Source organism: Geotrypetes seraphini, chromosome 16 (assembly GCF_902459505.1).
Source record: "Geotrypetes seraphini chromosome 16, aGeoSer1.1, whole genome shotgun sequence".
Lineage (NCBI taxonomy): Eukaryota > Metazoa > Chordata > Amphibia > Gymnophiona > Dermophiidae > Geotrypetes > Geotrypetes seraphini.
Window position 1 is genome coordinate 36,114,873 of NC_047099.1, and position 15,015 is coordinate 36,129,887.

General features: G+C 45.1%; 1 protein-coding gene across 5 annotated transcripts in view; it reads left to right on the forward strand.

The window, feature by feature from the left end:
• The window catches only part of LOC117350010 (unconventional myosin-Ie-like), a 52,778-nt gene that overhangs the window by 12,699 nt on the left and 25,064 nt on the right, over positions 1-15,015 (forward strand). For 2 of the 5 annotated variants that reach the window (XM_033923873.1, XM_033923876.1), the window contains exons 2-5: positions 5,581-5,713; positions 6,816-6,905; positions 12,546-12,640; positions 14,571-14,658. In XM_033923873.1, the coding sequence (XP_033779764.1) occupies positions 5,581-5,713; positions 6,816-6,905; positions 12,546-12,640; positions 14,571-14,658 (406 nt within the window). Of the gene's footprint in view, positions 1-5,575; positions 5,714-5,898; positions 6,137-6,815; positions 6,906-12,545; positions 12,641-14,570; positions 14,659-15,015 lie in introns of those variants that run through there. The other 3 variants (XM_033923874.1, XM_033923875.1, XM_033923877.1) reach the window with 3 other exon arrangements.

The following is a 15,015-nucleotide window of genomic DNA, read 5'->3' on the forward strand; positions in this document are numbered from 1 at the left end:
TCAAAGGAAATTCTACATCAATCCTTGGTGATCTTTTTAACTCTTAGGAAATCCTTTAAATGGTCTGAAGAAACTGAACTGATTGTGGTTATTATTATTAACTCGCTTAGTAAAATTGCGATAAGCGAATGAATCAAATTTAGAATCAAACTTGAGAGACTTGATCGCCTTTTTGATTTAGCACTCACGGCAATCATAATGCGAGAGGTTCTGGGGTGTTCTCGCTAACTGTACCCGTCTGGCTTGTGGCTTAAGAGCTTCTGCAATGTGCGGCTCGGTTTCGGTGTACCTATATTAGGAACCGAGAACCCTCGCTTACACTACCGAAATTTTAACAAGTGTTCAATTGTTATAACATCTCTGTTATGTGGTAATTATTGTCTTATCGGCTTATTCCACATTAAACGGCCTTGAGAGCTTGTAACACTTACCCAGAGGATTTTTTTTTGTCTATTGAGGGCATTCTGGAGACTCACTGAAAACTGATTTTTTCGGCTAGGATTCTGGGATTTATTCTGGATTCTTCACTCATTATCTAATGAAATTAATCATGTTACAAAAAAAAAAAAATGCTTTTTCAGTTTATAGATGCTTAGAAGAGTACATCATCTTTTTTTTTTCAGTAACATTTTGCAGTTTTGGTTCAGACCAGTGGTTCCCAAACCCTGTCCTGGGGGACCCCCAGCCAATCGGGTTTTCAAGATATCCCTAATGAATATGCATGAGAGAGATTTGCATACCTGTCACTTCCATTATATGCAAATCTCTCTCATGCATATTCATTAGGGATATCTTGAAAACCCGACTGGCTGGAGGTCCCCCAGGACAGGGTTTGGGAACCACTGGTTCAGACCATTATTTTATCTCAGTTGGACTATGCGCAGGGGTAGGCAATTCCGGTCCTCGAGAGCCGGAGCCAGGTCAGGTTTTCAGGATATCCACAATAAATATGCATGAGATAGATTTGCATCTCAAGGAGGCAGTGCATGCAAATCCATCTCGTACATATTCATGGTGGATATCCTGAAAACCTGACCTGGCTCTGGCTCTCGAGGACCGGAATTTCCTACCCCTGGACTATGGCAACTCGCTTTATGCTTATTTAAGTAAATGTAATCTGAGGAGGCTACAACTTATCCAGAATACGGTGACTAAATTGATATATGGTAAACATAAATATGACCATGTCACACTTTTACTGAGATCCCTTCACTGGCTTCCTATCTACTGGAGCAGGGATACCCAAGTCCGGTCCTCGAGATCTACTGGCAGGCCAGGTTTTCAGGATATCCATAATGAATATGCATGAGAGAGATTTGACTGCACTGCCGTCTTGGTATGCAAATCTCTCTCATGCATATTCATTGTGGATATCCTGAAAACCTGGCCTGCCAGTAGATCTCGAGGACCGGACTTGGGCAGCCCTGTACTGGAGGATCCAATTTAAGTGTGCAACTGTAGTTTTCAAAATCCTCTATGGCAACGGTGTCAATGTCCCTCCTCGAGGGCCGCGATCAAGTCGGGTTTTCAGGATTTCCCCAGTGAATATGCATGAAATCCATTTGCACGCGCTGCTTTCATTGTATGCTAATAGATCTCGTGCATATTCATTGGGGAAATCCTCAAAATCCGACTGGATTGCGGCCCTTGAGGAGAGACGGTGACACCCCTGCTCTGTGGTATTTTTTCTTCATTTAAATTCACAAGAAATCTCTAATTCTAGGAGCTCTCAGAAATATAAACTTGGCTTTCCCACTGTTAGAGGAGGAAAATCTATGGCCAATTTTTGTCAATCATTTTCTTTTTTTATTCGTAAAAGTTTGGCATGATCTTCCTTCTATAATTAGAGTTCTCTCTCATCTACCCACTTTTCGCAAAGCATTGAAGACACATTTATGTGAAAAATTTACTAACGATTCTTCTTTCAACCATAAAAGATGAAAAATTTTGGTCTAAAAGATATATGAGGGATTAAAAGCTAATGCATCCATTATGGTGTATGGACGCGTTGGCCCTATAGTTTCTGTTCTAATCTCTTGTACAGTTTATTCATATTTTGTTAACTTGAGTCGAGCCCTCCCTGTTGGGACGAATCGGTTTATAAAATCCAAAGATTAGATTGGAGTCAGAGGACATCCGGAGACGCAGCCTGACGGGGAACTGAACTTTTAGCAGGCTCGGTCTTTGGCAGACCGTGCAGTGTCCTTTCATGGACCCGAACCTCTCTCTTCCACAGTACAGCAGCATGTCTTCCTCGTGCAGTGGCTCGGGGGCATTTCATCATCATCCAACCTCTTGTCAGCCAACAAACAGAGATGTTCAGGCCTCTCTTCCTGCTGTGTGCTCTGGCCGCACCCTCCTGAGGCAGGAACAGAAAGACTCCTTCCCTGGCAGTAGAGTTTGGGGGGGGGGGGTGGACCTGGTTTTTCCTCTGTTCCTACCCTCTGGGACATAGTGCCGGCGTGCTGTGCCCCCACGGTCCCACCTCTGTCCACATTCTCCCCCTGGGAGGCCAAGGATCTCATTTTTCCTACCCCATAGCCCATGGAGGATTGTATCCATAGGGGCATGTGCCTGGAGGGCTCCTGTTTACCGAAATGAGAGATTGGAAACAGGGGACTTATCTATTTGTAAATATATTTTATTTTGTTACCATTAAAATGCTTTTTTTAAATTTTAACCTTTCAGGGCCAAAGAAGAGGCTTCTGGAGTCAGGTTTTTTTTGTTGTTTTTTTTTAAGAAGTAACTTTATTGCTAACTTGAAATTTGATTAAAATATTAATTTGTCCCAAAGGGCAGTTTAAATAAGTTACCAGTAGTGTTGGCTTTGCTGATCTCCGCGCTGGGCCTTTTTATCTGTTGAATTAAAAGCGGAATTAACTTTTGCTCTGAATACATTGCTGTCGGTCTCGGAACCGCACCCTCCAAAAATTATACGGTGGCAGCCACTTACCTGCATTGGAGGGGGAGGGAGGACCCTGTGCTCTTGCCCTGAATAATTTCAGGCTGGAGGAGGATGAGCCAGACTCTGCAGCAATTTCTAGCCAACCATCAACCTTTCAGAGGTGCCCAGTGACTGAAGGTTTGTGCTTGGCCAGAGTGACTTACCAATAGAGCTTCAGTTATATTTCCAAACAGCTTTGGGCCCCTGTGATACCTGTTGGTGTATTTTCAGTATACGTCAGCTTATGGTTTAAGAAAGAGAAAAAAAAGTCACACAAGTTGAATGTTCTAAATGATCAAATTCCACACAAAGAAAAGAACATTCAATAAATCTTCAAATTTCAAATACTGATACAGGGATTGAATCACCCACTCACTATCACGATGGAGAAAATACCTCAATATCGCTAAGGATATAGTAAATTTAATATCCAAGGGACCTTAACCTTACTTAAAAAAAAACATTTTTTTATTAACATTTGAAGTAGGAGGCACACCCTTGGTCAGAAAAACTCCACCATCAATATTATGGCTTTTTAAAAGTCAGGTTAAGGTCCTTTGAACACAGAGGATCTCGAATCGGATAAAATTAAAGTCACTACTGAGCAGACTTGCATGGTCTATATCCGAATATGGCCATTTGGTTGAGGATGGGCAAACTAATGATCAAAACCCAAAAGTAGATTTATTAGACATTTCAACCATCTTAGAGACATCCGATAAAGAAGTTGCTAAACCATCTACTTCAGTAGCTCCAGTTGCCCTTCTACCTGATAAATTTTGGATAATGAAGATGTTCTTCCAAAATAGACATAAAAGAGTTTTGGGGTTTAAAAACTCAGATTTTCCCAGATGATACTCAAAAGCGAAGAAGACAGTTCTTGATGTTAAAACCTGGGGTTTTGCTTATAGAGGGTATCTTTTTTTTAATTTAAGATACCCATGTAAATGTGTAGTTAAATATACAGTAAATCCCTAAAATACGTGTTTTTTGAACCTTTACACTTAACTGCATTTCTGACCCTAAAGCGTCTCGAAGGGGTTTGAAGTTTTTGGACGCTTAGAAATTAAATTCTGGCTCAGATTTTGGAACCTTGTTTTCCTAAGATTTTTGCAAATTTGTTGTTCTTCGTTCTAGCAATCAAGGATCTCAATTATTAAGTGGACTTGAGATGGATTAGCCTATGTATTTCCTTTGTAGATACACTTATTTATTAAAAAATTTTTATACCGCATACAACTATGGAGTTTCCAAATGACATACATAGAATCTTGTTTCCCTCCGACTGTCACGTATAACAGATATATCAAGACAGCATTGTTAATCATCTCTGTTATAATAGGGATAGAGCATAAATTCGATCAGTTCAGAAGTACAAACAAGCTTTAAATCATACTTCGATGTCAGAAAAATTCTAGAAGGCGATTATCAACTGAAATATATCTTAGGTGTAGATTATGTATTAGAAGGCTATTATCAACTGAAATACTTCTTAGGTGTAGATTATGTATTAGAAGGCGATTATCAACTGAAATACTTCTTAGGTGTAGATTACGTATTAGAAGGCGATTATCAACTGAAATACTTCTTAGGTGTAGGTTACGTATTAGAAGGCGATTATCAACTGAAATACTTCTTGGGTGTAGATTACGTATTAGAAGGCGATTATCAACTGAAATACTTCTTGGGTGTAGATAATGTATTAGAAGGCGATTATCAACTGAAATACTTCTTGGGTGTAGATTACGTATTAGAAGGCGATTATCAACTGAAATACTTCTTGGGTGTAGATTACGTATTTGTTCTTAGCTGATACTTTATTTTCTGTACAAGATTAATTCTTGATATTGTATGTTTAAAATTGATTAAAAAAAAAAAAATCAGGGGACAAGAACTGTACATCACCTGCATTTATATAGTAAGCAACTGGTAACTCTTCAAACACAACACTCAAAAGATGATCCCTGTGGGACACCCATTAATATCTTATTGTATATCTTTACTTGAATAGATCTGTCGTACAAAAATGACTTGAAACCAATCATATGCAGTTCCCCCTAATACCAATTCCAGCCAATTTTTTTAGGAGCAAATCAGTATTTGCAGAGTCGAAAGCAGATGATACATCCAGCGATATCAAATATCAGACCTCTCGATAGGTCCCTGGTGTGACTCTACCTCAGATGTGGTGTGCAGTTGGTCTGGTCACCCATCTCAAAGAGGACAAAGTGGGAATGGTGACGTTGGAGAAACGCGCCTGAGAGGGGATGTGATAAGACTGTGACTTTATAAAATTATGAGCTAGTGTAGCGAGTAAAAGGGACAGTTAACTTTCTCCTGCTAGGACTCGGTGACACTCCACGAAACAAACAGGTTTGAAACAAAGCGGAGAAAGCATTTCTTCTTTTCGCTGCACAATGAAATTGTGAAATTTGTCACAGGAACATGGGGATAAGTTTAATGGGACAGCTGGGTTCAAAGGCTCTGAAGGAAAATCAAGTGAGCGTGAGGAGCCCACCTCCCTCCTACATCTACAAAGAGAGGACAAGGGGGGTCGCTGGTCTGACCTAGCCAGCCACAGGTGGGGGTGGGAGGGTGATAGTGCCTCTCTAACGTTCCTCTTCCCCTCAGGGCAGCAAGGAGAGGTATCACTGGCAGACACAGAATGTGCGACAGAGCGGCGTGGACGATATGGTCCTTCTCTCCAAGATCACAGAAGACGCCATTGTGGAAAACCTGAAGAAACGTTACATGGATGATTGCATCTTTGTATCCTTTTCTTGTTAATAGGAAGGGCTTGTGTTATCACTTAGCACCCCAGGGAGATAGCAGTAAAAGGCAGCATCCATCCAGTCTGCCCTATAATTACCAGCATTACAATTTCATGATAAAAGTGTCTTTTTTTTTCTTTGTTATTTCTGGGCCATAGACCTTAGAAGTCCACCCGGTACCGTACTGGGGATGCTGTTGAAGCTCACTCCAGCCTATCCAAACCATCTCATCATCTGTGAGATTTGACATGGATGGGGCTCCCATCAAAGCCTTCCTGAGCCCATGCTCAACCGAATTGGTCAACATGAGAGAACCCTGAGCTACTGTTCACAGCTGCTAGGAGCTCTCACCCTTTCTGTGAAGTCCAGCCATTTGCTATGGTTTGTCAACCACCTGGACCTGCCTAAATTGGGAGATAAAGTAAGTTTAAATAACAATGGACGTAAACGTCAATCCTTGAACAGAGAGTCATAAGTTGTAGTTCCTTCTGGAACAGCAATTGTCCTCCCTAGCCTGGCCAGTAGGTTTTGCTGTAGAGTAGAGAATGACATGGGGACAAATTTGTCCCTGCAAGAACTCAATTTCCCCGTCCCCCACAAGTTTTATCACTGTCCTTGGCCCTGCCCCATTCATGTAAACTCTGCCTTAACCGCACAACCCTCGAACACTTATGATTTTAAAGGGTTGGAGACTTGGACAGATGAGGACGGAGCTTAGGCATTGGTGGAATGAGACATTATGACATCACAATCTGAGGTCTAGAATGTTTCTACTTAGGATTTTAAAGGGTTTGAGGCTTTGGCAGATGAGGACGGAGCTTGCAGGAATGGGGCCAGGATGGGAAAATGAGTTCCCGCGGGGATGGGTAAAAATTTGTCCTCGTGTGATTCTTTACTATAGAGTCTAACAATGTCCACCCTTGGGGGTTACTAGCGCTGCCTGTACCAGCCTGAGGATCAAACCCCAAATCTTTTGCATGGCCACCAAGCCCCGAGTGCAGTCCTTACTGCAGAAATGCCTAAGAGCATAGGGTTGCTCTTGGAACATTACAGGCAGCTCTGCACTGACCGAACCTTGACGTGACCCCCCCCCCATCCAGACGTACATCGGACCAGTGCTGATTTCGGTGAATCCCTTCAAGCAACTGCCATACTTCACAGAGCGTGAGATTGAGATGTACCAGGGCGCAGTGAGTAACTCGACGCTTTCCCTTCCTGTCTGAATGCTGGGAAAGAAAAGGTTAGTAGAGGTCATCCAGGGTTGGGAATGTAGAGTCCAATAGCCAGTATCCTCAATGGGGTTCCCCAGGGATCTGTGCTGGGACCACTGCATTTTTAAAAAATAATTTTTTATTTCCAAAACAGCATCATACAAGCCAACATTGTCAAACATCAATACAAAATAATACCCGAGGATGCAATCTCATGGGATAAGCAACCAGGCAAAAGGGTCCACTGCTTTTTAACATGTTTATCAATGATCTAGAGAAGAGAGTAACTAGTGAGATAATTAAATTTGCTGATGACACAATGTTGTTAAATCACAAGAGGATTGTGAAAAATTGCAAGAGGACTTTGGGAGACTGGCCATCAGAATGGCAGATGGCGTTGAGTGTGAGCAAGTGCAAAGTGATGCATGCGGGAAAGAGGAACCCGAACTACACTACCCCCTCCCCATTCGCGGTTTCTCCATTTGCGGTTTCAGATAATTGTGATTTTTTTTTCTGGGGATTGGGAAAATAAAACAATCTAAACTTTTTTAAAAAACCCCATATTTTTTCCTTCCCTGCCACCTTCCCGGCCTTACCTGGTGGTCTAGAGAGCTTTCGGGGCAGGAGCGATCTTCCTACGCTCCTGCTCCGTGCAGATCGCCATGAGGAAATGGCTGCTGGGAGTTCCCGTAGTCTCTCGAGACTACGTCGGGAACTCCCTACAGCCATTTCCTGATGGCGATCTGCACGGGGCAGGAGCGTAGGAAGATCGCTCCTGCCCCGAAAGCCCTCTAGACCACCAGGTAAGGCCGGGAAGGCGGCAGGGAGGTGGGGGTGGGTCAGAGCCGGATAATGGCGATTTTTCGCCATTCGCGGTCCGGCTCTGCCCGTATCCCCCGCGAATGACGAGGGAGAAGTGTATAGCTACGTAATGCTGGCTTTCCTTAGCTCAGTCTGCTTAGAACAAATTTACCTAAAATTCAGATCCCTTTTGAAAACCTGTCTTTCTTGGTGCAGTTGGATAGCTCAGTTCCTGTGAGAGCGTACTAGGGTCATAGTCTGTAGCATTAACAATAATATTTTCTTTTCCTTTTTCCCATTTTGTGAACTTTTTGTATTTCTATTTCATTATTCTTGGTATTTCCTGAGGAAGGGCAGCATATTCACTAAAACTAAACAATAAGCCTTAAGGGAGAGAGGGGTAGCGCATTAGAGCAGGAGTGTCAAAGTCCCTCCTCGAGGGCCGCAATCCAGTCGGGTTTTCAGAATTTCCCCAATGAATATGCATGAGATCTATTTGCATGCACTGCTTTCATTGTATGTTAATAGATCTCATGCGTATTCATTGGGGAAATCCTGAAAACCCGACTGGATTGCGGCCCTCGAGGAGGGACTTTGACACCCCTGCATTAGAGTGAATGGAGAGTCCAAGCCCAGCCTGCCCAAGATTGACCCCCACCACTAGGCATCCGCCTAGGCAGCAGGCTTTGAAAGCGCGGTTGGCAAAGATGGTGTCAGCAGCAGATCTTTTGAGATCCACATTCGTGTATTTCCTGCGGGCTCTTTTGCAGCTAGAATGCTGGTGGCAAGGTAGGGTTACCAGATTTGCCAATCGTAAAATCTGGACCCCTAGACCTGCCCCCCCCCCCCCAGTTTCACCCATCCCCGCCCTGTAACACCCTAGCAAAGCTCCCCCACTGACTGCTCTTGTCTGGCAGGGTGGAAATCCCCACGCGCGTGGATGCCACGCAATGACATCATCGCGTGGCATCCACACATGCATGGATTTCCTTCTTGCTTGACGCAATTTGAGTAGGCTTTTCAAAACCCGGACAGACCTCCGGAGGAGGACATGACCTGGTAACCCTATGGCAAGGGGAAGGGAAAGAGAGAGATGTTGGAGTACAGATGAAGTGGGTCTAGTGCATCGGATATCTTTGGGCGTGCCAGGTGTGTGGTGTACACGGAAGCCAACAGAACAGTACTAGCTGGGAATGAGGAAATGGATTGAGGGTGAGGCACTGGAAAGCAGAACAGTGCTTTGCAAATATTAGATTGTCTGACTGATATACCAGCCCCCTCTGCACTCGGCTGTCTCTTAAGGTTTAAGGAGAGAAAGAATTAGAAATAGGTTATGGAAAGGCACAGGAGGAGGATTTCTCCTCGCTTGTGACTTGCCCTCAGCCAGCAGCAGGGGTAATGGCATGCTCCAGCCTTTTTGCTGCCAGCTCTTCTCCTCCTCCTCATGTGAAAGGCAAAGGTGTGTGAAGGTGACGTAACTGGGACAACTTGTGCTGCCACCTAGTGTCTGGCACTCAGAAAGACACCTCACAGCCTGAAGAAGACATTTCAATTCATATAAAGCGTGTGGGGACAGACCTAAAGATCGCAATGTGTATACTTTGGAAGAAAGGCGGGAGTGGGGAGATATGATAGTCATTCAAATAGAATGCACAGGGGGGCAAGTCTCAAAAAGGAAGCGCTGGAATGAGGGGGGGGGGGCATAGGATGAAGAAGTAACCTCGGAAAATACTTTTTCACGGAAAGGGTGGTGAAACGCTTGGAATGGAGACCAAAAAAAGTGCATCTGAATTCCAGAAAGCTTGAGGCAAATATGTTGGATCTCGAAGGGAGAGGCAGAGTTGGACAGGCCACGTTGTCTTGATCTGTTGTAATTTCCTGTGCTTCTTTGAATGTGAAGACCAGTGCTCTGCTCACAAGTTCCAAACATGCCTTAATTCATCTTTTTGTGCATCTCTTGCCATATATTGGAGGGGGGGAGAGGTTGGTTCTTCCCGTCCTCACCAGTGATATTTTACCTGTTTAGCTCCAGAAAGCGGGAAGACAACAAGATTTAAAATGGCAACAGTAACGTGAGGAATTGGAATAGTTTGTGTGGAAACAACCTGCCGAGATGCCCCTCTTTGCGTTAGACTTTTTATATAATTTCTGAGGAGATGGTAGTGGTTAAGGGGCTTTGATGCCTCTGATTAGAGGGTGTTCGTATCCTCAGAGTCCCGTGGTTCACAGGAATCAAGAATACCACACAGAGCTTTGTAAAAACCACACAGCCTGCCAGACAGACCTTTGCCCATCTACCTGCGCCCTGACACCTGTAGAAATGTTTCAGTATGACAACCCCGTCTTAAACCAGGCTTGTCCCAGGCCCTCTCAAACCCAACACAGCCAAGGTGCCCTGCTACTAATTTGTATACTGCTGAAAGGCATATGCAGTGCTGTACTTCAGCATGTACAAATGTAACGAGATGTTCCCTGCTCAGAAGAGCTTACAATCTAGTTTGGACAGACAGGACAAATGGAATAGACAGGGGTTGGGGGAGTTTCTTGCAGAGAGAACGACAGGATGGACATAGTTATCTTATGGTGAGTGGGAAGTTGGAACTGAAAGCGGCCTTGAAGAAGTGGGCTTTTAGCCTAGATTGGACTACTGCTGGAAACAGAGCTTGACGTATTGACGCGGGCAGCCTGTTCACGCATACAGTACAGCAAGATACAAGAGACATAGTCTGGAGTTGGCAGTGGAGGAGAACGGTATGGATAGGAGGGGCTTAACGGATGAATGGCGTTCACGGTGGGGAGCATAGGGGGAGATGTGTGGAAAGATATTCAGGTTTCAGGTTTATTTAAAAATTTGATATACCCGCCTTATTAATAATTCAAAGCGGTTTTACGTAATATAAAAACAGAGTATAATAAAAACGTACATTAAAAACAAATTACAAACAATGCTACAATCAAACGCACTGACGAACATAAACTTACCGATACAAGATGGAGAAGGGCAGAAATACAATTTGTATGAAGAGAAAGAGAGGGAAAGAGGGATCAAGACAAAAGGAAGGGGAACAAAGTATAAAAGGTCTAAAATAATGTAAAATAAGCTAAAATGATTAACAGTTGGCAAGGAACAGATTTCCATTACTGTCCTTAAAAGGACTATTTTACACTATAGAAACATAGAGCATGACGGCAGAAAAGGGCCGACGGCCCAACAAGTCTGTCCACTCAAGAACCCTCCCTCCCTTGAGAATCCATCTATTAAGCATCCCTCCCTCCCTTGAGAATCCATCTATTAAGCATCCCTCCCTCCCTTGAGAATCCATCTATTAAGCATCCCTCCCTCCCTCGAGAATCCATCTATTAAGCATCCCTCCCTCCCTTGAGAATCCATCTATTAAGCATCCCTCCCTCCCTTGAGAATCCATCTATTAAGCATCCCTCCCTCCCTCGAGAATCCATCTATTAAGCATCCCTCCCTCCCTTGAGAATCCATCTATTAAGCATTCCTCTTGAGCGACCCCACCTGTCTGTCCCATCATCCCTTGAAGTCGAGCGTGTTACTGGCCTCGACTACCTGTCGTGGAAGACCATTCCATCGATCAATTACCCTTTAAAAAGAAAAGCCTTCAAGTTACTTTTACATTTATCAAGGGATGTAATTTCTCTTATATAATTTGGTGCTGAATTCCAGATGGTAGGGGCCGTGACAGAAAAAATGCTAGTGCGCATAGTGTTAATGTATCGTAAAGAGGGGATGGATAGCAGAGTGAGTGCACTTGCAGGTCAGCAAGAGGACATTGAATTGTATTCAGAAGTGGACAGGGAGCCAGTGAAGTGACTTGAGGAGAGGGGTAATGCGAGGATGCAGCAGAATAAGTTGTGCAGCAGAATTTTGCACAGATTGGAGGGGGGGGGGGAGAGATGGTGGGGTGGAAGACCTAAGAGAAGAGAGTTTCAGTAATCTAAGCGAGGTGATGAAAAGGGTTTTGATAGTATGCTTGGAAAGGAGAGGTCGGATTTTGGTAATATTATAAAGGAAGAAGCGACAGGCTTTAGCGGCTTGTTGGATCTGAGCGGAGAAGGAGAGCCGAGGATTCGGAGCTGACAACAGGGAGGAGGAGAATGTTGGGGGGAGGTGGCTTTAGGTGGAAAGATAAGGAGCTCGGTCTTAGCCATATTTAATTTTAGATAGCGGTGAGATATCAAGGCGGCAATGTCAGACAAGCAGGCTGAGACCCAGGCCTGTATTCCTGTAGAGAGATCTGGTGTGGAGAGGTAGATTTGGGAGGAGTCGGCGTAGAGGTGATACCCAGTTCCCAGTGGAAGACTTTATGCCAGTCCTGAATTTCAAGCCACCCATCCTGATGCATTATGGGACCTGATGTACCAATCTACATTAGCGCAGTCCAGGACTACAAATGCCACCCTGCATTGGGAATGAAAGGTCAAGATGAGGACTGGCCAGAGTCTCTATCCTGGAAATGAGTAACTTGATAGCGGTGACAGAGATCACAGAGCTTTTTAAGCTTTCAGAAATTTCCATGCATCCATCAGCAGAAGGAGACCTGACCCCCCACCTCCCACCCCACCACCTCTTTTTCTTCTCAGACACATGAGGAAGGAATTAATCTATTCAGTTTCTGTCCCTTCATCTTTTACCTCCCACCCATTGCATGCAACATCAGCAGCCCCCACCCACCCAAACTTTCACAGACCCTCATTGATGGGAGGGGGGGAAGATCTAAGCTCAGGAGGTCCAGGGGGGGTTCAGTGTTGTATTTATGCCTTGTTTTCACTCCTCCTGTGCTTGCGTTTCAGGCTCCGTATGAAAATCCACCTCACGTTTACGCACTGGCAGACACCATGTACAGAAACATGTTAATCGATGGCGAAAACCAATGTGTTATCATTAGGTACTGATGGGTCGGGGGCAGCTGAGCTCACACACTGCAAGTCAGATGCTGGCTAAGGGGGTTTTGTTGCCCTGTTGCCAGTGCCCACCACATCCCTACCCCGGCATCAGCTCTACCCGTTCTTACGCCGTGGCAAAGCTTGTTCTCACCATTGCGCTGTCCTCTAAGCTTGGCCGCCTTCGCTGCCCCGTGAGGAGCTCAGCCGTGACAGCAAAGCACACTGGTTGTGGAGAAGGCTGAGCTGGTGAGGACTGGCAAGGCTTTTGGCTCCCTTTGCCAGTGCCTCGCCTGTCTCGCGACGAGCCGGCCCTGCAGATTGTGACCAGTTTGTGGATCTGGAGAATGACACGGGGACAAATTTTTTTTCCCCCCCCCGTCCCGTTGGGTTCTTTTCCTGTCCCTGCCCCATTCCTGCAAGCTCCGTCCTCATCTGCACAAGCCTCAAAACACTTTAAAATCATAAGTGTTCGAGGTTCGTGAGGTTAAGGCTGACCTGACAGGGGAGAGTTCCTGCAGGGACGGAGACAAATTTGTCCCCGTGTCATTCTCTACACTGCACCGCTCTAGAAATCAAAATGTAAAAGTGAGCCAAGTATAGGACGATGAAGCCATTGTGACATCACTGATGAGGCTGGCTCTTATTGGTGGAATAAGGCATTATGACATCATAACCCCAGCTCTGGTTATCAGAGGCTGAAACTTTTCACACTATGTCTATATTCAATTTTCTACACTGTTCTCCCAAGTAGAGAATGACACGGGGGCAAATTTTTTCCCCGTCCCCGCAGGAACTCATTTTACCATCCCGGTGAGTTATTTTTTTTTTTTTCCTGTCCCATTGAGTTCTTTTCCTGTCCCTGCCCCATTCCTGCAAGCTCCGTCCTCATCTGCACAAGCCTCAAACCCTTTCGAATCCTAAGTAGCAACATTCTAGAGCTGAGATTGTGATGTCATAATGCTTCATTCCACCAATGCCTAAGCTCCGTCCTCATCTGCACAAGCCTCAAACCCTTTAAAATCCTAAATAGCAACATTCTAGAGCTCAGATTGTGATGTCATAATGCCTCGTTCCACCAATGCCTAAGCTCCGTCCTCATCTGCACAAGCCTCAAACCCTTTCGAATCCTAAGTGTTTGAGGCCCGTGAGGTTAAGGCAGAGCTGACAGGGACAGCGACAAACCTTGTGGGGATGGGAGGGGGAAATTGAGTTCCTGCAGGGACGGTGACAAATTTGTCCCCGTGTCATTCTCTTATGTGTACATGCTGTAGCTTGACCATGAGAAGATTCTGCTGTTTTGGCATCTGCTGGATATTCATGTCATGAACAGAATACTGGACTCGGTGAAGCTTGGCCAAAAACGAAGCAGTCTGGCAGATGGGCCTAGCTGTGCGTTATTTTTGCCCTTCTTCTGCGGCTTGGATGTAAGAGCTTGTGCTCAGTAATCTTGGGGTTTGGGGTCTTTGGACCGCATGGGTGGCTGTGAGGTGCGCCCGTTAAACTCTTGGCGGAGATCTCTCCCAGCCAAAGTGGTCGCTAGGGAATCTGATGCCTTCATAGACCGTTGACACCTTTCATGAGTGTCTAATCTAAGAGTTCACCTCGCTTCATGGGAAGAAGGGACCTGAGCGGTGTCGGACATTGTTTCTGGTGCTTTTAACCGAATCGCAGCTCTGCAAAGCTGTCAAATGCACTGGGTTGGGCTGAAGTAGAATCCCATTTGATTCAGACTCCATTACAGAGACCAGTGGGCCACCTGGAAGAGCCTGGCTCATACCCTCCAGCCTTTTGGTCAAGGTCCAGAAAACGGACACAAGTTTGAGCCACTTCTGGTTTTCGACTTGCATCCCACTGTGTCGCAGCGAGACGGTTCCTCCGTGGCCTGCAGGTGGTTAAGGAGAATGTCTAACTGGTGGTCTGTGTTCTCTGCAGTGGAGAGAGTGGAGCTGGGAAGACGGTGGCAGCCAAATACATCATGAGTTATGTGTCGAAGGTTTCTGGCGGTGGACCCAAAGTGCAGGTACGGGAAGCGGCTCTACAATCCCTCAGGGGAGGGAAAAGAGCTCTATTTCAATTCTGAATTTGTTTCAGTTTCTGAAACACTGGATGGCTGTAAAACAGGACTGTCGGACCTTCCCTGTCTCCATAGAAACATAGAAATAGACGGCAGATAAGGGCCCACGGCCCATCTAGTCTGCCCACCTTAATGTCCCTCCCCTACCTTTGCTCTGTGAATAGATCCCATGTGCCGATCCCATTTGGCCTTAAAATCAGGCACTCTGCTGGCCTCAATCACCTGTAGTGGAAGACTATTCCACTACGATCAACCACTCTTTCAGTGAAAAAGAATTTCCTGGTGTCACCTCGTAGTTTCCCG